The 24,912-nt window shown below is 43.6% G+C and overlaps 2 protein-coding genes across 4 annotated transcripts in view; both read right to left on the bottom strand.

The window, feature by feature from the left end:
* GTPBP2 (GTP binding protein 2) overlaps positions 1-724 on the bottom strand; it is a 34,402-nt gene extending 33,678 nt beyond the window's left edge. The window contains exon 1 of one of the 2 annotated variants that reach the window (XM_085851354.1): positions 367-723. In XM_085851354.1, coding sequence (XP_085707480.1) covers positions 367-543 — 177 coding nt within the window. In that variant the 5' untranslated portion in view covers positions 544-723. Of the gene's footprint in view, positions 1-366 lie in introns of both variants that reach the window. The other variant, XM_085851355.1, reaches the window with a different exon arrangement.
* A 1,562-nt stretch (positions 725-2,286) lies between these two features.
* POLR2I (RNA polymerase II subunit I) lies at positions 2,287-24,111 on the bottom strand. 2 transcript variants are annotated; one of them, XM_085851357.1, is made up of 6 exons: positions 23,875-24,111; positions 23,414-23,468; positions 17,642-17,715; positions 17,448-17,522; positions 10,652-10,703; positions 2,287-2,809 (listed from the first exon to the last, which is right to left on the bottom strand). In XM_085851357.1, the coding sequence occupies exons 2-6, from the start codon at positions 23,459-23,461 to the stop codon at positions 2,747-2,749; spliced, it is 312 nt and encodes a 103-aa protein (XP_085707483.1). In that variant the 5' UTR covers positions 23,462-23,468; positions 23,875-24,111; the 3' UTR covers positions 2,287-2,746. The 2 variants fall into 2 exon arrangements, with proteins under 2 accessions (XP_085707483.1, XP_085707482.1); XM_085851356.1 differs by having other exon boundaries at positions 23,834-24,010.
* Positions 24,112-24,912: the final 801 nt, after the last annotated feature.

A 24,912-nucleotide genomic window follows, 5' to 3' on the forward strand; every position in this document is an offset into this window, starting at 1 on the left:
TGCTTAGCAACGCAGAGCCGTCAGGGTTCTTCTTCTTCTTCTTCTTCACAAGATAAAATGACCAGGTTTTAACGATCGGTCTTCCGATCACGACCCGAGTGGATCCACAACGACCGTCGTGAAAACCTGCGTTTCCTTCACAAACCAAGACCAAGACCTCTCGTGATTTTTTCCACAGAAAATTATCGTTTTTAAACCGACAAACGGCAGGTTCTTCCCAACACCAGGAACGTTCCCTCAGAAATCAAAACAATTCCTCACAACTGCCTCATGATCCATCAATAATTTAATTCTTGTGAAAGACTGAGCAACCCGCGAGCGCTTTGTTTACACATGACCGCCGAGCCGAGCCGAGCCGAGCCGAACCTCGGGAGGCAGAAAAGGCGCCGGAGTCGGGTTGTTGTGCGGTCGAACCCGTTTCTTCTGTTTCCTTGATCTCCTCCGACCACCTCCACCTCCACTACCACAGCCAGCTGACGAGGCCTGCGAGGCCCCGGAGGCCGAGCCGTGGCCCGTCCCAAACAATTCGGCTAAGGCGTCCATTACTTTTCAAACACAACTCGAACTGTCTCGGTTTCCTTTCCGTTTTCTCCATTAAACGTGTGGTATTCGATCCATCGTGATATTCGTTTGCGAATTGATCGCCCTTATATTCCCTCCGTTACGTATTTACATTCGTTTCGCCCACTCCGCGTTGCAGTGCCAGTGGCTTACGCTTGGCTACGTCATCGTGGGGATGGGAGGAGTTACGATACGTCAACGTGGGAGGAGTTACGATACGTCATCGTGGGGATTGGAGGAGTTACGATACGTCATCGTGGGGATTGGAGGAGTTACGATACGTCATCGTGGGAATGGGAGGAGTTACGATACGTCGTCGTGGGGATGGGAGGAGTTACGATACGTCATCGTGGGGAATGGGAGGAGTTACGATACGTCATCGTGGGGAATGGGAGGAGTTACGATACGTCATCGTGGGGATGGGAGGAGTTACGATACGTCATCGTGGGGATGGGAGGAGTTACGATACGTCAACGTGGGAGGAGTTACGATACGTCATCGTGGGGATTGGAGGAGTTACGATACGTCATCGTGGGGAATGGGAGGAGTTACGATACGTCGTCGTGGGGAATGGGAGGAGTTACGATACGTCGTCGTGGGGAATGGGAGGAGTTACGATACGTCATCGTGGGGAATGGGAGGAGTTACGATACGTCATCGTGGGGATGGGAGGAGTTACGATACGTCATCGTGGGGGAATGGGAGGAGTTACGATACGTCATCGTGGGGATTGGAGGAGTTACGATACGTCATCGTGGGGATTGGAGGAGTTACGATACGTCATCGTGGGGATGGGAGGAGTTACGATACGTCATCGTGGGGAATGGGAGGAGTTACGATACGTCATTGATAACCACACCTTCCCAAGTTGCTGATGCAAGCAGGAGGCAACAGTCCGCGAGGTGGACGTGGACCCACTTCATATCAATATGACGCAAAAATGACAAATATTGCAGTTCACGTGACATCGTAAAAGCTGCGCCACAACCAGGAAAGTCGTATTGTAAAATGTGCTGCGAGCGCAGCTTGGTTTAATATAATTGCTTCGGGTTCGTATAAAGGATTTATGCGCATTAAATTCTCATTAGAGGGCATGGTCGTTTATAATTGAGCGATGGCCTTTCAGCAAGCCGTTTGTTGACCAGTTAGTGCAGGTCTGAGCACATCACACATGTTGCATTCTCATTCAGTTCTTTTTGTGCCTCTGGAAGTATCATGACCTTTTTTTTCATGATAGGGAAGGGAATACTTTAAACCTCATCGAAAAAGTATTGACAGGGAGGACCATTTTCTTTTTTTTTTGCAGATAAATAAATCCAGTTTGTGGAGGTGGGCAAGCACCGGTTTTGACCCCTCGATCGAAGCATCCCAGACCAGGGAATGACAATACGTTGAGTGGGGGCACTTTAACACTTAATCCATTGTATTGCGAGATGAGAATACGTTAAAAAAAAAACACAAAATGAGTATGCACCTCGGATAATACTCAAAAGCTTGAATCACTGCAGGAAAAAAAAATCAATTCAAACCTCATCGTTGGGATACAATTGGCTCAGTTTACGTGCCAGGAAAGCTCCAAAAGCTATTGCAGGCACGTATCCCCCTTCAGCTGAGTAAAGACACCTTGTGTAATATCACACGACTGGTTTTTTTCATGAAAGCCCATGCAAAAAAAATATGTCACCAAAAAAAAAATTCCACATTTAAAAATAACAGATTCCTGTGAATACTTCAAAAACAGTTTATTCACAACCACGTGAGAAAAAGAAATAATCATTATCCTTGAAAAGTGTGATTGCCCAAACTAAAATGAACAACAAAACAATTTTCTCAACACAAAGGTCAAGGCCCATGGAATTGATAACAACCTGGAAAAAAAACCAAACTATTTATGACTTTCTTTTATGTGCCTCTGGAAAAAGGGAGGGGGGAGGTTGAAAAACACAGGGCAACATTTACAAGAACCTTTCAGGTTTAAATCAATAATTAGTCACAACACAAGAAATTAAAGATCTTAAAGCAAACTCGGCAAACAATCCGGAGCCTCAATTTTTTTAAAAAAATGGTCGTCACATCCCAAATTGCGAAATAGCTTTTTAATTTGCACCACTTGGTGACAAAGTCGTTGGGGGAGAGGGGACGAAATGGGCACATCGTAAGGATGTAATGTGACGACAGTCATTTTTCACTCTGTCCACCTGTGGCCACAATGAGGTGCCGTGCACACGTAATAAAGCCTCATGGCATCCTGAAATGAGAAAAGTAAAATAAATAAATTATGATAATAAAAACGTCAGCAGCAACAAGAACATTTAAATTGTCAAGGCACAGAATCACAATTAATCGGATTTACAACTCAAAACCTCCACCAGGCAACATGATCAACAAAAAACAAGTCCACTGGGTCAAAATAGCAATAATTTAAGATTAACGACATACAGTGCCTTCAGAAAGTATTTTTATGGTTGTGGGGGTAGATGGAAGAATTAAATAAGGAATTTGGCATTGCGTAGAATTGCTTGGTCCGTGGACGAGTAGAAAGCATCTCGATGTAACTAAGTTAGGGAATCTGTGAGCTTAAGTGTTACGGGTCACCACACGAGGGGTGGGAAGGTGTTAATTAACCGAGGAAGTAAAAATAAGTTCCCCAGCATGTGATTGCCCTCTGTGATTTTTTCCTGATGTTTTTATATTTCAAGCCAGGCAGTAAAGGTGGAAAACACGTCCCTAAAACCACAACAAACAGTCAGAAAGCCCCGCCTTTCCGGGTTTGGGGAGGGCAGGCCACGCCCCAGAGGGGAGGAGAGAGAGAAAAGAAGGAGCACACAGGAGAGGTGGAGGTGGTGGATCTGAAGAGAGATTGGTGTGATTGAGGTTGAGGGTAGGCAGATTTGCGCATTTGTGGATTGTGGAAGGTTTCCGTCTGGATAGGATGGGAGATCGGCAGAGAGCACACACGGGGTCAGTGTGAAGAACGCACGAGGCGGGTGGCGCTTTTGGAGAGGAATGCTGGCACATTTTGAGCCTTCGTGTGGAGGGCCGCTCACGGATTGCCTGGCGTGCGTCTGCCCTGCAACTAGAGGCACCATTTTGCACACGTGTGCCCGTGCTGGTGGAAACGCCTCGATTGCAGTTTGACAAGGATCCGCTCTGGGCAAAGCTGAGTAAAGTATACTTGAAAAGGAGGGTTCTTATTCTTATTTTGTATCCCTGTTGTCCGTATGTGAGGCCTCGACTGTAGGAGTTATTTCATACCATTAATATTATTACCTGTTGAATTGTCTTTGTAAATATTTATGTGTGTTCATTAAATGTGTTTATTTTGAAGAAACTGTACTCATGTAATTTTAGTGGGTTCACAGATAAACTTCCTGTGTATCCATTCCATTCTCCGTACTCCTCCGCTCGTCCGCCATACCCTTCGAGCACGTGTTAAATAAAATCTCAGTCGATTAACATGTCCGCCTCCTCTTAATGAGGTACTGCTCGGCCGTCCCAGGGGGTTGGCGGTGTCAACCGCCCATCACCACAATTTGGGTCGGAGGGGTTAACTTGGGCCGGCCACCCCCGACAGTATTTACACCCCTCGACTTTTTCACATTTTGTTGTTCCAGCCTGAATTTAAAATGGATTAAATTGAAATATTTTTGTCACCAATTGACACAAAAGTTTGTCACACTGACAAAGTGAAAACATGTTTTTCAAAACTTTTACAAATTCATTGAAAAGTAGTGAGGTACCCGTGCTATACAAGGGAGGGGGCTTGACAGCCGGTTCGTGAAGGACTTGGGCAAAAAACTTACTGCAGCTGACCACAACAGAAGTAAGCGGGTAATATTTATAAGACGTCACAATGGTGAAACTGCAAATGCCGAATCGGCGAATGTCACGGGTGGAAACCCTCACATTATTTCCTCACTCTGCCTTAAACTCAGTCTCCATCTGTTCATTCCAAACAGCATCGTGCCAATCACAAAGTAATAAGACACCATTAATATAACAAAATACAAACACTCGTGAGGTAAACGAATAGAGATGCTGTTCTCACGCAACACCCAATACAGACGAATGTGCCGGCGAGAAAGGGCAGATACAAAACAATTCGTACAGATCAAAAATTCAAATCAGAATTGTATTGAGAAATTGATGAAACCTCCCACCCACCTTAGGACATCTGCTGGGACCCCAAAAAGTTCCACAGATGGTTTGATGGGGATAGCCCCAAAACTGAGGGAATAGTTTAGGGACAGGCTGACGGACACTCCTGCTTTATAATATGGAAGAAAAATACAGAAATATTGAATTTATTCCCTGCCAACGCTGTGCTGTGTCCCCGCTGTGCTCTCCCGCTGACGGACCTCTGGTAGCTTGTACATGTTGCTGTGTTTGAGCCTGGGGAGTAACTGCTGAAATCGATGTATTCCAGTTCTTCCCAACATCTTTGTTCTTTGTTCCTTTCATACTTTTCTTATTTTTTCACAATTCTCTTTGTTAATTTTAATTCTTGCTTTTTCTTCTCCTTCATCTCTTTTGCTTTCTATTTCTCGATTTCGTTTTTTTATCTCTCTAAGAGGTGAATTCTTGCAGGATTTTTTTTTGTGAGACTCACTTGGCTGCGCCTGGTTGGGTTTGAGGGTAGTGAAGTCGCGGCTGAAACCCGAATCCTATCCACGTTCCTCCTGATGACCCCATCTTTGCTCTTTACTTCAAGTTCTTTCTTGGTCTTCCGTTTCATTACATAAGTATTCAGCCCCCGAAGTCAACACTTCCTGGAAGCACCTTTGGCAGTGATTCCAGCTTCGAGCCTTCTTGGGTACATCTTTATCAGCTTTGCACATCTCAATTTGGGGATTTTCTCCCATTCTTCCTTGCAGATTTACCCAAGCTCTGTCAAGTTGGAATGGGGAGTGTCAGTGAACATATTTCAAGTCTTTTCACAGATTCTCAATGGGATTCAAGTCTGGGCTTTGGCTGGGCCACTCCAAGGACTTCCACATTCTTATTCTGAAGCCATTCCAGTATTGCTATGGCTTTATTGCCCTGTTGGAACATAAATCTTCACCACAGTCTCAGGTCTTTGGCACTCTGAAACAAGTTCTCCTCAAGGATTTGCCTGCATCTGGCTCTATTTGTTGTTCCTTCCATCCTTACAAGACTTGCAGTCCCTGCCACTGAAAAGCATCCCCATAGCATGATGCTGCCACCAACATGCTTCACGGTCGGGATGGTGTTCGATGAGTGGTGAGCTGTGCTCGGATTGCATTCAGTCCAAAGAGTTTAATTTCATCATACCAAAGAATATTTGGCCTCATGCTCTCAGTCTTTCACATGCCTTTTTTCAAGCTCCATGCATGTCGTCATGCGCCTTTTTCGCAGGAGTAGCTTCTGTCTGGCCACTCTCCCATAAAGCCTAGATATGTGAAGTGCTGCAGAGACTTGTCATTCTGGCAGGTTCTCCCATCCAAGACAAGGAACTCTGTAGTTCTATCAGTGTGGTCATTGGGTTCTTGGTCACCTTCATGACCAAGGTCCTTCTTGCTCAGTTGCTCAGTTTGATTGGATGGCCAGCTCCAGGAAGTCTCTTGTAGTTCCATATTCTTTCCATTTCCTAATTATGGAGCTCACTGTGCTCTTGGGAACTTTCCCTTCTCCAGATCGATGCCTCCTCACAATTCTATCTTGGAGTTCTACAGACAGTTCCTTGGAATTCATGATGGAGTTTCTGCTCTGACACACACTGTCAACTGTGGGACCTTATAAAGAAAGGCGTGTTTCTTTCTAGATCATGGCCAGTCAATTGAATTGGCAACACGTGGACTATAATCAAGTTGTAGACATCTAAAGGATGATTAAAGGAAATTGGATGCACCTGAGCTCAATTTGGAGTGTCATAGCAAAAGAGTTGAATACTTATTGATGCAAGACATTTCAGCTTTTCATTTTTAATGAATTTGTAAAAATAAAAAAATAAAAAATAAAACAAGTCTGAAGACGACGATGGTTCACGAGCGGTATTTGACGATCTAGATCATTTCAGAACTCAAGGATGAGACAATGTGATAATTTTTGACCAAGTTATAAAAATGATCAACATGATGTGGTACGAGCGACAGGTTATTCGCTGCAAAATGTCGAAAACCCGGTTTCCTTCAACAACTTTAAAAATTTGACCTTTGCATAACCTTTAAAGGTCACAAAGCAATGTTGTGGACATTAAAATAAGGAAACAGGATACATGCTATAGCTTATTGGAGTTAGTTCGTCGAAGAAGGTCGAAAACCGGGTTCGATTCCCACAACTTTGAAAATTTGACGTTTGTGAACTTCAAAGGTCAAAGGTGAAGGATTATGACCTTTGGTGCAAAACTTCCTCTGGAACATTCCAGGAACAATATAACGTCATATAGGCTATATGGCATTTCGCACTCCTCGGATTATCCATACTTTGATGAAATCAGCGTAAAAACAAACTTGAAGGGGGCGCCACGGGCAAGGTGTTCGAGATAGAGCAAAATGGTTTCAAGACTTTAGGTGGGGAATGACCTCAAGATTATGCATAAAAAAATATTGTCATCCTAGCTCTCAAAGTTTGGGCAGTCGTATGATTTTTATGTCAAAATTCGCAATTTTCTAAGTTCGTGACCTTGTGACCTTGACCTTGGGACGAAAATGAAAAATCGAGCTCCGTGAGGCTATGCAGGTGCCATTGGGCTAACCAAATACCGAAAACCCCTGCCAGATTTGACAAACCCCCAGGAGAAGATGCAAATTGAAATTGGCTACCCCCTAACAAAACAATTCGCAATTTTATAAGTTCGTGACCTTGTGACCTTGACACGAAAATGAAAAATCAAGCTCCGTGGGGCTATGCAGGTGCCATTGGGCTAACCAAATACTGAAACCCCAGCCAGATTCGACAAACCCCTCAGAGAAGATAATTTTTTATGTCAAAATTCGCAATTTTCTAAGTTCGCGACCTTGACCTTGGGATGAAAATGAAAAATCGAGCTCCGTACCATTGGGGCTATGCAGGTACCATTGGGCTAACTAAATACCGAAACCCCTGTCAGATTCGACAAACCCCCCTAGGAGAAGATGCAAATTGAAATCGGCTACCCCCTAAAAACACGTTTTTTGGGCGTGGCTCCGCCCATAATGGGCACACCACACCCATTCTCAGGAAAAAACAACCAGATCATGAGATAAACCTCCCACCAAAATTTTATCAGGATCGGATAAAAACCCATGGAGCTCGGGACAGACAGACAGACAGACAGACAGACGCACAATAATAACGAAAATATGAGGTGTGTTCAAAAAGTATCCAACCTTAATTTTTCATGCGTAAACAAATGAAGCTCGGGAGGCGTGGTTTGGTGCACGTATGTAGGCGATTCTAATTTGTATGCGTGAATAATTTCCCGCCTGCAGAAGCTGTCAGTCGCCGGCAGACCGCCGATGAGTGAGGAAGTGTAAGTGAGCGCCGTCGGATTTTCGTTTTTGACAAAATGACAGATCACTGTGGTCTCATCGCCAGTGATCACTGTGTTGAAGAAGTTGGGATCGATGTTCACAGTCTCCAGCATGTCCTGTGCGATCTCCAAACGGAGTTGCTTCTGCTCGATCGTTAGCAGCTTTGGCATGAACTTCGCTGAGATTCTCCTCAAGCCCAAATCCTTAGTCACAATGGAATGAACGGATCCAATGCTGACGCCCGCCTCGTCTGCAAGTTCTCTGATCGTGATTTGACGATCCTGCATCAGCAGGGTCCTCACTTGGTCAATGACGATCTCATTTCGGGATGTTGAGGGCCTACCAGAACGTGCTTCACTTTCCACTGATGTGCGACCATCTTTGAAGCGGTTGTACCACTCTTTTATCTGTGTGGTGCCCATTGCTTCGTTCCCGAAGGCCTGTTGAAGCTTGTGGATCGTTTCCACTTGGGAATCGCCAAGCTTTACACAAAATTTGATGCAGTAGCGTTGTTCAAGTTTTTCCGTCATTTTGTCAAAAACGAAAATCCGACGGCGCTCACTTACACTTCCTCACTCATCAGCGGTCTGTCGGCGACTGACAGCTTCTGCAGGCGGGAAAATATTCACGCATACGAACGTGCACCAAACCACGCCTCCCTAGCTTCATTTGTTTACGCATGAAAAATTTAGGTTGGATACTTTTTGAACACACCTCGTAGTGGTCACTTATTTTTTTGGTGAAAATATTTTTTCGTGAACCAAATGCACCTTGGCATTATGGGGTATTTTCTATAGATCGGATCCATTTTAAATTCAGGCTATAACACATGAAAATGTGAAAAAAAATCAAGGGGTGTCAATACTTTCTGAAGGCACTATTTATTGACTGTGGAGATAAAAGTTTTTAGACCTATTTAAATGAGACCCAAAAAGGTACAATATACCTGTCCACAGCATTGTAGATCATCTCCTTAAGCATTACAGACAATTCCTGGTGCAATCTGATCGTGAAAATAAATAAATAAACAAACTAACTTGATTGGCCAGATCTACCCAAGGAAGCACCTGTCAGATGAATCAAAGCAAGTGCGTGCAATCAAAGAAATGTGACATTCCAGCTGACAAAGCAATGCGATTCTGCCCTGAGCTACAGTGTATTCAATTAAACCAGTTACATTTGTAAAATCAGACTGACAAAGGTTCATTAGACAACTCGTTTTAATTACAGTGACAAATCACCGGAATAGAGGATCGAACGTGGAAGCGCAGCACAACACAAAGCCATGGATACAGCACAGTCTGTACAAGAGGCATTCAATCAACACGCCTGCACAGCACCATTACTTATCCAACCAGCCCGGAAGGATGCTCGATGAGGGATAGACAAACAGATCAGTGGCTAATCATCAAATTATTTGACAACGTATGGCTTTAAATTGGGCTGACTATGTGACAGCCAGCTGGGAGTTCTGCAATTGCTTCTTAATTGTTTAACTATCGACTTATTTAAAATATGGACGGGTTGGAGAGAAACAAAAACACCACTGGTATGTGTACATGACAACTTGGCATTCACAAAATGTTTATGTGATGGAATATAATGAAGAACCAGTCTTGCTGGTGAGGGTTAATGTCAGTCTGTGTCAGCTGACATGAAGACCAATGGATGGAATCAATAGGATGTTGATCGAGGTGTGCTAACCACTGGGGGAAGCAAGGAGAAGCTGAAGTTTCGGAAAGTAACCCTTCGCCCCTCTTTTGCTCCGTGTGATGGAATAGTTTGGCAAATCAATTGCTCCGATGAATCATTGGAGGGAGGGAAGGTGAAGGGAGGGTATATGTAGTTTCCTTACCACTGGTGTTTCGCCAAGAAGCTCACTTTACTATGATTCATCTTTTTACAAATAATTTGGCCAAAAAAGATCATTTGGACAGGGAAGGGGAAGGATTATTTGGCCAAGTCAGTTATCAACTGTAGTTATGGTTATGGTTCCCAGAGGGAGACATTAAGTGTTCACTCTTGGTGTCCATGGTGTCCAGCTTTTTGTAGAACAAGCCCAAATTATTTCATTGGGCTTGCCTGGGATTCAAACCCGGGACCTCTCGCACCTGAAGCGAGACCACCAAACCGTATTTGTTTGAACAAAGATGTTCCCTTTTTAAATCACCCACATTTGTAAGTTGGGGCAGATCTATTACAATGACCTTTACCATTCAATTATGACCTCCAGCAAAGAAAAAAAAGACATGCATTTTCACTTATGGTTGCTGTTTCATTGGAAAATAGTACACTTGTTTTCATTTTGAGGAAGAATTTCTAAGTGCAACAATTGGCTAATATTATGTATTGGCTATATCAGGAACCATCAGCGATAGCTGATTGCTGCCCTCTGGCTATATTTTAGAGCTATAATGCAATTACACTTATTTACATTCCATGCTATTTATAGGATGATTCAGTCATGCATGAATGCTTCAGTTTGGGAAAAAAAGAAATACCAAAATAATACATTTTTTTGCCAATAAATACCAAAATAACAATACAATAATACATAAAACGACATTTGCTCATGTGAAAAAAAAAACCACTAAACAGGCTTCCTTGTTATGATTCACCTCTGATCTTGCACTGTGGGACTGGAAGAAAACAGCTTCTTTGTGACCACACCTAGAAAAAATAATAATAAGCTTTGTTAACTTTTTTTGTCAACAACCGACTTGCCAGGGTCCCAGAAATAGATTCCCAGGTTTGAATTCATCACCTTTACAAACAAACCTTTTGTCAAAAGGTTTGTTTTACATCACCTTTACAAACAAACAAAAAAGTAAAAGAGCAATCAGATTACAAACCCTCGCCAGGACTTCTTTTGAGTGGTGTATTTTTATAAGTTTTCAGGTAAATCCAATATGGCTGCCAAACTATGTGACCTATGATGTCATATGTGTGAGTTTTCTTCCTCATGGACAGGCACTCAAATGTGTAAAGCTTCGCCTCGATCTTTTCAGCCATTTCAAAGAAGATTTTTGAAGGTTAAAAAAGACAAAAAACAATATGGCTGCCGAATCACGTCACCGATGACTTCATGAAATATTTTTGTTGACCATTTTATCCCGAGATGACCCTCAAAAATTTTAATATACTGATCGGATGTGGCGTTGTACATATGCTATAAAAAAGTATATACTGTATATATATATATATATATATATATATATATATATATATATATATATATATATATATATAGTATCCCTGTGTCGTAAGAGGCGACCAGGGTTGCGTCAGGAAGGGCATCCGGCGTAAAACATGTGCCAAATCACTATGCGGATCATACGGATGATCCGCTGTGGCAACCCCTAACAGGAGCAGCCGAAAGAAGAAGGAGATATGTATATATATATATATATATATATACATATATATATATATATATATATATATATATATATATATATATATATATACATATATATATATATACATATACATATATATATATATATATATATATATATATATATATATATATATATATATATATATATATATATATATATATATATATATATATATATATATATATACATATATATATACATATACATACATACATACATACATACATACATACATATACATATCACACTCATTCCCCATGAGGAGTACTTCCATGTGCAAAGTTTCAATTTTTTCCTTGTTGCAGTTTCAAAGATAAAAGGTCCAAAGTTTTTTTTTCTGTTTTTCCAATATGGCTGCCACACCACGTGACCTTTGATGTCATAATTATTATTGAAACATTCTCCATGAGTAGTCGCACCAACGGTGGAAATTTCGTCTCAATCTGACAAGCGGTTGCGGAGAAAAACACGTAAGTTCTGTGCGGACAAACAGACAGACAGACAGATAAACAAGCAAACAAACAAAGACCCAAATGCAATACACTCTCCAAATCCTTCGGCGAGGGTAAAAATAGTCTGCCTTGTCGTTGGCCTCAATGGCAATTGCATGGCGTTTGCAACATGGACATTTCACAGAAAGAACAAAAGCTTTTTGCAGGAGCAATATTTCTTGCAAGAGAACAATCTTTCCAACTCCTTGGAAAATTATCTTTGAGCCTTTGCTGACAGCCCCACCCTCTGCCTTAGCATCTCTCATCCTTCAGATAGTCAAGCAGCAAGCAGCCTCATATTTCCCTGCAGCCTTTGATTGAATATCTATTATAATCCTGAGATATCTCACTCTCATTCTGCTTCTCCAAAAGTCCACATCTGGTGAACCCTCCCATCTACTTCCTTAACAAACCTATTGAAGTTGTCACTCAAACTTTTGGGCCTCATCATCAGCCACCGACTGTATATCCTCCGTCATGCAAAGTCATTCGTTGGCAAATCTGAATTCTTATCAGCTTACAAGGTCTTCATCCTCAACTCGATGGAGTACCGAGCTCTCCCTTTGCACCTCATGATACGACGGAAGCCACGGCCATCAAAATCATTGGAATCTCCCACGATGAAGTCTAGGCTCAGGGCCTTTTATTTTCATCACAGAAATCTCGGTGGCCTCGATGTCCTCGACCACCTTTCTTGGCTTGCACCCACTGCCCTTTTCATTCTCTATGACACCCCCCATGCTTGCAATGCCCACAAGGTCTGCTTATAACTCACTTCTGGTAAATCTTCCAAAATCCAGTGTCACTGCTCACCTCATTTGTTACCTTCGCATTCTGCGAAAGGTTATGTTTTGGTCGCTGTGTATTTATTTATTTGTGAATATGTGTGTTTGTTTGTTATTCACATAACTCAGAAAGTATTAAACCGAATTGCATGAAATTTGGTGGGATGATTCGTGAGTATCCAAGGACTATTTGATTAGATTTTGGGAGCGATCGGGTCAAAGGTCAAGGTCGTGAAAAGGTCAAAAACACTCTTTTGAGCATAACTTCCTTCATAATATAGCTATTATATCGACATGCAACCACCGCCATATTGTTCCATGACGAGATACCTTTCGGATATGTAGTGTCGGATTTGACATACCGTCATCGGAAGTGCGTCTAAATGACGTCACAAGATGACGTAAATTTTCAATTTTCGATCTCATCAGTTTTGATCATACTGTTTTGTAGGACTTACCTTAAGGACGTCACACACCAAATTTGACTTCGTTCAAACTGACCGTTATGACGTCATTGACGTTTGAACATGACGTTTTTCAATTGTGGCTAAAATGTCCTGATATTTTACATTCAAATATCTATATAATTTATAAAGCAAAGTGTCCCAAATCAAAGGGCGGAGGAGCTCCTTGTGAGCCAACGGCCATCCATATCTAGTGCCCAACTGTGTCTGCAGACGTCCTCCTGCAGTTGGGTTACTTCTTATTAGGAGGTTGGTGGCAGGATTTGCACTCCGGCCACCGTAAAACCCTTCATTCCGCAAAACGTAAAAACGCAAAAAAATCTGAAAACCCACTCCGTGGGAGTACCTCCTGTGCAGCTTCCCTTCGCAGGGCAGCTCACCGGATGACGGGATTGGGGCAAAGCCTTCGGGACCCCCAATCTTTGATCGGAGGGAAACCACGGGGTAACATCCCTGGGTCAGATTGCGGGAGAGTGTGTCGGAGTGGTGCTGAGGAGTCGTCCACCAGACGGTGGTCTCCTTGGGTTAACCTGAGGCGGTCCCTTCGGGTGGGTGCCTGGAATGTCCTATCCCTAAGAGAGGATGATCACCTGTCTCTGTTATCATCTGAGCTCAAGCGTTTGGACATCGGGATTGCAGCTCTCTCTGAGGTTCGGAGACCGAATTGCGGCGAGATAATGGTGGGTGGTTACACCTACTATTGGTCTGGTCGCTCTGATGGTTACCATACCCAAGGAGTTGCTGTAGCTGTGTCCAATAAGCTGACCCCAATGATAATTGAGGTAACACCGGTCAACGAGCGTATTATGAGATTAAGGATTCGTCACTCCTTAGGTGTCATTTCCCTGGTCTCTGTTTATGCTCCGACTGAGGCGAGTGATCTCACCGTGAAGGATGCATTCTACGCCACACTCGAGTCTGTGGTTGATCAGTGCCCCAGACGAGATACACTTCTAGTCTTGGGGGATTTCAATGCATCGACTGGAACTGATAGGGACGGTTATGAGGTGTGTGTTGGTCTCCATGTGTCAGGAACTATGAACCAGAATAGCACTAAGTTCCTTGACTTTGCAAGAAGTCATGGACTTAGGGTGGCTGGTTCATGGTTTCAGCGCCCACAAGCTCATCGCTGGACTTGGTATTCCAACGCTGGCGGTGTGGCAAAGGAGATTGACCATGTCCTCATTGACGGTCGTTGGAGGCTGATCCAGAACTGCAGGGTCTACCGGAGTGCTCAGTTCCTCAATACTGACCACAGGCTTGTTGTAGCAACTCTAAAGCTGCACCTTGAATCCTGGAGAATGGTACCATCCCAGCCTAGGCTGGATGTTGCCAAGCTCAGGGATGAGAGAGTAGCTGAGGAGTTTGCGAACAGGCTGAGTGGACACTTGGGGGGTCTGGGTGCTTTGGGGGGTCCTGAAGAGTTGTGGAGCGCCTTCAAGACCACCGTCCTTGATGTTGCCGGTGGATGTCTTGGAACTCACCGCAGGGCAAAGAAGAATTTTGTCTCTCGAGGGACACTGGATACCATTGACCAAAGTCGCAGGGCCAGGCTGAATGGCAGAGCTGAGCTGTTCAGGGAGCTGAGGCGTAAAACTGTACGTGCACCGAGGGTGGACAAGGAGGCCTATGTGCGAGGAATCTGTGAGGGGGTAGAGCATCACCTGTGGACAGGTGATTCTCGTCCCGCTTACAGGGGAATTCGCGCATTACGTTCATCCAAGCCCATCCCTCGGAGCACTGCAGTTAGAGCAGAGAGTGGTAGGCTCTTGACAGAGGAGTCTGAAGTGAAGGCCTGCTGGGCCGGTTACTTTGAGTGGTTGTACCAGGCTGATCCCCCAGCTGTCGAGTTGGACGTCAAGGGTGTTACAATCCCTGTTGCTGACCCTCAAATCAACTGTGGTCCACCTTCGCTTGTGGAAACACGGGCTGCGGTGAACCAGTTGAAACGGGGCAAAGCTCCAGGGATCTGTGGCATCCATGCAGAACTTCTCAAGGCTGGTGGAAATGCTGCACTCGTGTCGTTGCATGCAGTTTTGTGCTCTGCCTGGAACACAGGCATCATCCCAACTGACTGGAAGAGGGGCCTTGTTGTCCCTCTCTGGAAAGGGAAGGGTGATCGCCAAGACTGCAACAACTACCGAGGGGTGACGCTGCTCTCAGTGCTGGGCAAGGTCTTTGCTCGGATAATTCTTGATAGGGTTCGCCACCATCTGCTTGAGCACCAGCGTCCAGAGCAGTCAGGCTTTACACCAAAGAGGTCAACGATTGACCGTATCCTTGCACTTCGTGTCCTCACCGAACGCAGACGAGAGTTTCGGCAGGGGCTGCTTGCAGCCTATGTTGATCTCTGTAAAGCGTTCGATTCAGTGAATCGGGATGTCCTCTGGAGGATTCTTGGTCTTCGTGGGGTGTCACCAAAACTGATCGATCTGATGTCTGAACTCTACTCTGGTACTGAGAGTGCTGTGAAGTGTGGTGGTACCACCTCTGACTTATTTCCAGTTGTTACTGGAGTTCGTCAGGGGTGTGTACTGGCCCCCACACTTTTCAGCACTTGTATGGACTGGATTTTAGGGAGGATGTCGGAGAGATCAAGTTGCGGTGCATCGTTTGGGAATGTCAAGATCTCGGACCTTGATTTTGCAGATGATGCAGTCATCTTTGCGGAGACTTTAGACATCCTTTTGGGGCCCCTCGAGGTGCTGAATGAGGAGTCGGAGCCGCTGGGATTACGGGTTTCTTGGGTCAAAACTAAGATCCAGGCTTTCGGTGACATCTTGGATGCTGCTGTCCTGTCTGTGTCTGTTTGTGGTGAGGATGTTGAGGTCGTGGAGAGATTCACTTACCTTGGCAGTGATATTCATGTCTCTGCTGGCTGCGAGTCAGAGGTCAATAGACGTCTGGGTCGGGCCTGGGGAGTCATGGATTCACTGGATCATGGGGTGTGGCGCTGCCGGTACCTGTGCGGGAGGACGAAAGTCCGAGTCTTCAGGTCCTTGGTACTTCCAGTCTTGCTCTATGGGTGCGAGACTTGGACTCTGACCAAGGATCTGAGACGGAGACTTAATTCCTTTGGTACCAGGTCTCTTCGGAGAATCCTTGGCTATCGCTGGTCGGATTTTGTATCCAACGAGCGGTTGCTGAGAGAGACTCGGATGAGATTTGTTACCTGCATAGTCCGTGAGCATCAGTTGCGGCTGTATGGACATGTGGCTCGTTTTCCTGACGCTGATCCTGCTCACCAGATTCTTTCAGCGAGGGAGTCTCATGAGTGGAGGAGGCCAGTGGGTCGACCACGTGCCTCATGGTTGCAGCAGGTTGACCATCATCTCAAGGAGATGGGGATGGGCCTGGCATCTGCCTGGGGGATGGCCAGACGGAGGTCCCTGGAGTACCGGCGGAAAGTGGACGCAGCGACGCGCTGTTCTGGCACATGCTCCCATACCTGACCTGACCTGACCAAATCCAGGCATTAGGATCAGTACCAAAATATCTGTTTATTGATGTACAGGTTTTGCCAATTAACTCTGTAGTCAAGGTCAAGGTCACACTCAAGGTCAAAATATACTTGTAGGCATAGCTTCAGATCGAATAGAGCTATTGACATGAAACCAACGTTAAAACGTTCAGTGAACTACGAGCTTTCAGAATGGTCGTCCCCGATTGGACGTGACGTCCCCGGAAGTGCGTCAAAATGACGTCAAAAGATGACGTCATTTTTCAACTTTTTAATTTTTCAGTGTTTATCATTCCATTTTGTTGGACTGCCTTCAAGGAGGTTACACACCAAATTTGACGTCAATTGGACTGACGGTTGTGACGTCATGGATGTTTTAAAATGACATTTTTCAAATGTGCCCGGAAAAAAGTTGCGGCGGCGAAGGTATGCGCTCTACCGAGTGCCCGTTCTAGTTCCTCTTTTTTCACTCATGTGGAACCAACTTCCTCAGTCTGATCAATCCCATCCTTCCCTCCAGGTTGTCAATAGGGGTGTTCACCACCACCACCCTCAGGTCATCCTCGTGATCTTTTCTACCTGCATTAGCCTCAACATTTCAACTTGTTACCCTTTTATGAAAATCGAACTTTTAGAATAAACTTTTCACCTCAACAAATGTTCCACAGTCACACATAAACAATGTTAGAATGTATCAAATCATCGGTGCAAAGCATTGACCTCACACTGTACTGCCTGTAACAGACAGAATTTGACGCCCTCAAATTAGTTCAACTTGCGATAAATTAAGATAGGGAATGAAAAAGCCAGTACTTTGGACAGGGATGATCCGTGGTTCGAGGCAGAGTAGGATCTTGAGCAACATCGGCAATGATTTGTGTCAACTCACTGTGAAAAAGGATCGTAATCATACAATGTTGAAAAAAAACAACAAACAAACAAACCTGTCAAAAAAGGTGAACATTCAAATTGTATTACATTTTCTGGAGGATTAAAATCTTACTCACTCGACCTCATGCGTAATCTTGTTTACATAAATGCAGCTGTTGTCAGTTTCTTGTTGGTAATCACAGTTTCTGCACTTCACACCAAACCCACCCAAGATATATTCAAATCACAGCAATAGTACACATTTAAACAACAAAACTGAAACATCGGATGTATTTAAACTTTACATTAATTACAAGGACAAGTCAAGGGTGAACATTGCAACACTCTACAGCATATGGGAATTCAACCTGGGATCTCAGCATCACGAGCTATGTGCTCGTACGAGAACAACAATGTGTCATTAATTACAAGGCTCGCTGAATGATGACAAGGCTCACTGAAACCCTGTTACAAGAACAACAGAGTGGCAATTTCAGTCACATTTATTAAATACAATGCTGGAAATCCATTAATCCCATGAAGGTGATCCAACTCAATCATTAACCTCCGCCATCGAAGATGGACGGAGGTTAGTTTTCACCTGTCTGTTTGTTTGTTTGTTTGTGAACAGTATTACAGAAAAACTCCTGGACGGATTTCGACGAAACTTGGTGGGGGGATTAGGTATGGTCCAAGGATCATGCCATGAGATTTTGGACTTGGTCCAAAGTCCAATATGGCCGCTATGGCGGCCATTTTGAAAAAAATATTTGAATTTTTGTTTTTGCATTTCGACATGTTTTAAGTGATTTCCAACCAAAAATAAATAAATTTGTTAGAGAAAAAAAAAAACAAATTTTGCAACTTTTTTTCAAAAATATTGATTTTATTTGAAAAATATTTGAATTTTTTTTTTTTACATTTCTACATGTTTTAAGTGATTTCCAACCCCCCCCTCAAAAAAAATTTGTTAGAGAAAAAAAAACCCAGAAATTTTGTAACTTTTTTTTCAAAAAAAATTCGATTTTTTTGGGGCATTTCTACATGCGCGTCGATCTAGTTTAGTTTATTCAGTCGTGGTTCAGTAGAGTCTGATCCGTTTTGACCTACAATGAATAGGACATCAGGTTCACTTAAGTGACCTAGCAGTATTGGCGGCGGAGGTTTTGCACTCTACCGAGTGCTCCCCCTCCAGTTCTTGTGGGAATTAAAGTGAAGGAACCACAAATAAAAGAAAAAGTTATACAAAAGATAAACTTTCAGTTAAGCATACGCAACTTAGATTCACCATGTGCAGGGATAATTGTTCTGGCAAAAAATATAAATAAATGACCGTTTTTACAGCCATTTTTCCCTGCTGTGCAGGGGTTAGGCTTTTTCTTGAGGCAATGTTTTATGGCCGGATGCCCTTCCTGACGCCAACCCTGGTCGCCTCTTACGACACACAGGGATATGGTATACCTATTCTAACCGGGGCATACACCGGGACCAGTACACTGGTACTCACTTCGCCGACCTCGGAAGGACGACAGGCTGAGTCAACCCCCTGGTGTTAATTCAGCAGCCAACGGGGCTTGAACTCAGGACCCTGGGATCCCAAGCCACCACCCTAACCACTACGCCAACACCAGGCTTATAATTGTTCTGGCAATAAAATTTTTTTTAGATATACTCAAGATAATTCAGCAATTTCAAATCAAACTAGAAGAGTACTCAGTAGAGCGCATACCTCTGCCACAGAATGCCTGATCCTCGAGAACATATTTGGCCCAATACATTTTTGAAATAGTATGCGATATATCGTTTTGGCCCAATCTCTCAATGGTGAAGAATCACTTTAAAAATAATATAATTCTCGTATTGAGATCTGGATTAGGATCTTCACCAAAATCGAATCAATTTGTCGTGGTCACACACCCAACGTGTTCACCAAGTTTCATCCGAATCCATCCACAACTTTTTGAGATATCGTGATATCGTTTTTGGTGCTACCTCTCAATGGTGAAGAAATACGAAAAAAAACTCTAATAGTCGGATCCGAATCCGGATCTTCACCAAAATCTAATCAATTCACCCTTGTCACACCCAAGTTAGTAAATACCTATGGATTTTTGTTTTAATGCCATAAACAAACTTTGGTGTATCACAGGTGATAAAGGTTATGCTCAAATTTCATCAAAATTCTGTGGGTGGTTTCAGAGAAGAAAGCAAATACATATTTTGGGGGGCAACCCCACAAACACCCCCTTCGAGCCCAATTATTCAAATGTCATGAACAAACTTTAGTACACCATGGGTTGTGGGAAGTTGTAGTCAAGTTTCATCAGAATTGTGTGTCATTTCTGAGAAGAAAGCAAGCATCTCTTTGGGGTGGAACCCCCCCAATCCCAATCATAAACTCCCTCTGTCGACCCCCTCAGACCCCAATCCTCTAATGCCATGAACAAACTTTGGCACATATATGGTGATGAACGTTGTGGTAAAGTATCATTGAAATCATATATGTAGTTTCAGAGAAGTTTAAAGTATTTATGGACGGAGGGACGGACGGACGGAACGCCATCCCATTAGCTCCCCAGAACTACGTTCCAGGTGAGCTAAAAACACGAATGTAGAAGCAGGTAACACTTTATGACATCTGTGAATACAAAGGGTCCGACAGGATATCGTTTGAGGCCCCATCTCTCAATGGTGAAGAATCGCTTCCAAATTTTTTTAAATTCCCGTTTCCAGATCCGAATCTGTACCAAAACCGAATCGATTCTTCCTTGCCACACACCCGAACTGTACACCAAGTTTCGTCCCAATCCGTCCACAACTTTTTGAGACATCCCGCTCACATACAGACACAGACAGATGAACAGGGGTGAAAACACAACCTCCGTCCACCTTAGGTGGTAGAGGTAACAATACAAGAAAGGAAAGGAGAGTGATTGTAGGCCTCAGCTTTTCTCTGTGTATAAAGTTTGCAAGTCTGTTCTGCTCAGAAACTCATTCCCCAGGGGAAAACAAGTGAGGCAAAAAAACAAAATAAAACGTAGTTGCTAATTCCAGCAAAGAACTAGCAGACTGCGTTGGCGGTACAAGAGAATAAAAGCACGAGTGAGATGGTTGAAATTATCTTCTGTTAAGAATCACAAAGCGCTGACTTCCAGGATTTGCCCTTTGTGGAGAAAAAGAGCGAGGTCTCTTTTTCTTCTTCTTCCATTGCTCCAACGAAGGGTAAAGCCTGAAATGCCAGTGATTTGTGATGCTCTAACCATTTTACTCAAGATGAGGGGCAGAATGGAAAGGTTCATTCTCACGATTTGGTACCACCAAGCAGAAGCCATGTTTCAGCCTCCAGCCAAGCTTACACAGAGTGGAATGGCTGCACAAAGTCACTACTTCTTACCCAGGAGCTCACGAGTTCCCAGAATCCCCAAAAGCTAAGACTAAGGCTCCTCACCACACTCTGCCAACTCGACTTCTATTCTACTCAAAGTCGCTGAACTCCACCTCTCCATCCACGACGACACTCACAAAGCCCCCATTCCCTCAATAATCAGAAAATTTTACTAGAACAGGAATAGAGTGGGGTTGCTTGGAAAAAACCAATGGGATAACTTCACTTCACCATGCACACCTACACTTCTTTGTGGATAGTTACCTCCACCACAGAAGGTGAAGGACGAAATGATTAGATTTTGGTTATGATCAGGATCCGGATACTAGAATTTTTAAAATGATTCTTCTCCATTGAGAGGTCGGGCCAAAAATGATACATAGCACGATATCTCAAAACGTTGTGGATGGATTCGGATGAAACTTGGTGGACATATTGGGTGTGTGACCACGATGAATTGATTCGATTTTGGTGAAGATCCGACGACTGGAATTTTTTCAGTGATTCTTCACCATTGAGACATCGGGCTCAAGGGCCAGATATGTTCTTGTGGATCAGGCATTACTGGGGGCAGAGGTATGCGCTCTCCGAAGGGCCCTTCTCGTTTAGCTTATCAGCTCAGCTTACTTTCTGTGCCATGGTTTCCACGGTTTAATCTAAGTGTACATCTTCTGTCCACACTGTTCCAGTTCAAGCACGAGTGTCCTCTACCGAAAGTTCCAATTTGTGATGCTTTATGCTGGTAATATAATTAGATCTCCAGTTTTGTGGAGAGAATAGACAGGACCAGCATGATTAAATAAAACAATTAATTCTTAAGCATTTAAAATGGATAAATTTTCCTACATGGTACACTAAAAGAGGTGTGTGTGTGTGTGTGTGTGTGTGTGTGTGTGTGTGTGTGTGTGTGTGTGTGTGTGTGTGTGTGTGTGTGTGTGTGTGTGTGTGTGTGTGTGTGTGTGTGTGTGTGTGTGTGTGTGTGTGTGTGTGTGTGTGTTATCTACATATGCAGGTTTCAGAAGGTGGAACAGTCCTGTTCCACCTTCTGATGACTCCAATACTGTAGTTCAGGATTTCTTAATCCTTTTAGTATCGTTTCCCCTTTTGAAATTGCCGAATAATAATCCCCCCCCCCACATTATCAACACTAAATTAATTTTAAAAACTAAAATTTATTTAAAAAATTATTCCAATAAATATTATCATTAAAATATTAATACAAAATTTATTGCATAACATTAAGTCTGATATTATTTTAACATTAGCTTTCCTAAAATCAGCCAAAGTTCATCATTATTCAAATCATTCGTATCAAGGGAAATGTTTTTTGCAGAGCATCATTTAAAAAAGGCAATAGACTTGGCAAAACTGGTGATGTCTTCGTCGTTAAACGCAGCTGGATCATTGATGAGCATGCACGAAGCACGTTCACTTCAGTGAGATGGCTGGAACTGCTTCTTGCTCACCAGTGCATCAATGTCAGGACTCAGGAGCAGTGATCGAGAGTGCGCAACGCACGTCACACTCCAATTCAAGCCGATTTCGTGCTTCAGATTTTATGGTCATGAAAGATGAAAACCCCGACTCGCAAAGATAGGTTGAAGAAAACAAAGTTAGGATACTTTGAATAATGCAATAGTAAGGATTCAACACAATAAATAGTTTGAAAATTGTTCAACCTAAAAAAATAATTTCTCCCCTGAAATCCAAAAATTTCCCCATGTTAAGAATTACTGCTGTAGTTATTCTTCATTTTGATTATGTTTGTAGCCGTTGCTGCCTTTGAGCCGAGGAAGCAAGTGCTGAAATATTTCACATTTCTCATTCTTCATTCTAATTGTTGCTTTTTCTTTTCATCTCTTTAAGTCTCCGTGTACGTCTCTCCTAGAAGTGTATTCTTGCAGAATGGTTTCTGGAAGGCTCAGTTGGCTGCGCCTGGATGGATTTTTTTGAGTTGTAGAGTAGCGACTGAAACCAGAATCATATGCAGGTTCCTCCTGATGTGACGACTCAATGTTTGCCCTACTTTTTCGGCTTCCATCTGATCACTCCAATGCAGTACTTGGTCTTCCGTTTGATCAATCACCCTGGTGATGTCCCAATGCTCGTTCTACCGTTCTGCCTCCCACGGAGTCGATAAACTCGTCGTTTGCATCAGTGGTGTTGGTTTGGTGTGTGTTACACAGGCATGATGGGCCCCATGCCCTCTTCCGGTCATGAGTTACTGGATAAGCTGAACCCTAATAACTTATAATAAAGCTTGGTGTTGGCTCAGTGGTTAGGGTGGCGGCTTGGGATCTTAGAGTCCTGAGTTCAAGCCCCGTCGGCCGCTGAATTAATACACCAGGGGGTTGACTCAGCCCGTCATCCTTCCGAGGTCGGCGAAATGAGTACCAGTTCGAGTGTGTGTACTGGTAGAGGGGCACTGCATCAGCGACACTATCACGCTTCAAGAAATGATAGCTACCCCGGCAGCAAGGCTGCCATACAACAACCACCACCACCTTATAACAAGTCAACCTACCGCATACAGAAGAATTCTGTTTTCTTTATCTTCTTTGGGGTACAACATGTTGTTACTAAAACAAAAATGGGGAAAAAAAAGAAACAAAGACAGTCGTTCGTTAACTACCGACGAGTCGAGTCAAGAACAGGTTAAATCAGTTAGAAATGAGCTTCGTTACCTTCACCACAAATCAATGTTTATATGGATATGGAAATCCATGGAAATTGTCAATATACATCGAAGGACTTCACAAGGGAAGAATAAATACCGGGAGGATGATGTAAAATGTAAATGGCAAGGCCACAATATTGTGACGGGCCGTTGGGGGTAAAAACTAAACGGAACCATAAACGTTAATAATCCCACGGAACACCGAAGATTCTGGGAATAAGGTATTTAATTGGTTCTTTCATTTGTTTGTTTATTTGTTTTTCTTACCACTCTTGACAAAACTTGATGCCGACGAATCCAGGACCCACCGTGCTCGCTTCGCTGAAATCCATGCTCGCTCGTCGCGAGCCGAGCAGCGCCTGAGGCCTACTGGTTTGGAACCAGGACGAAGGTCCTTCCGCCGTTATTCACCTCCGTGAAGTTCGGAATATTACTTTTGGAAAATAGAACAATTCTTTTCCTTCAAAGAACACGTCGGTTTCAGTGAAAATAACTAGCATTATTATGGAAGCGCAAAATCTTTGCGGTGATGCATATTTTCTGTACGGACCAGCGACATCCCGTTTATACACCGCCCAGTATTTCAGAAAAGCTTGAATGGCACAACACGACAGCGGCGTGATCAGTAACCAAGCAGCTCGCCAACGCTTGCGAAGCTAACCGTTCCTCATCAACCGTTCCTGTGGAATGCGTGCTTGAGCGCTTAAGCCGCTTGGCGAGAGCTCAAGCTCATTGGTGATGGACCCAAACCCAAAGAACTCTTGTGGCCCGGTCCCCTCCAAGGGTCGTACAAACTTGGGCTGATCGAACGATGATGAATCTTGGTTAAACTTTTACACCCACGTGTTGCTATCGTGTAATAACGGACATTTTCATGAGTCCATGGAGATGAGCTGTGAATCATTCCTTGTTCAAAAACAAAAATAATAATTTTGATCACACCTTGCTGAAACCTTAAAAAGTGAATCATTCAATGAACAAGAATCACGAATGTACATGCAACTGTACATGAAGGATATACACCGCACAAGGCATTTTTTTTTAATAGAAACTCTTCCAACGTTCTCGTGGGGTTAGAGGGAAATTTTTGGCGTAAGTTTTGCACGAACCGGCTGCCGAACGCTCCACGAAGTAGATCGGATCGAGGTTGGTTTTTTTGTTATTCAGAGTGCCGGCGACAGCTCGCCTACTCTTCAAGAAGGACCTTGTGGGAAGTCTAATGTCCACCAATGAAGGCCAGCAAGACGAGGACGCCAGTTTAACGTCCATGTGAAAGACGGCACACGTCGATGGGAATCACCGAGCCTGTAAAACACCGGGACGGCGGGAATAGCCGGCTCGGGATT

This window comes from Eptatretus burgeri, chromosome 13, assembly GCF_056783735.1.
Source record: "Eptatretus burgeri isolate ZD-2024b chromosome 13, Ebu_testis_v1, whole genome shotgun sequence".
NCBI lineage: Eukaryota > Metazoa > Chordata > Myxini > Myxiniformes > Myxinidae > Eptatretus > Eptatretus burgeri.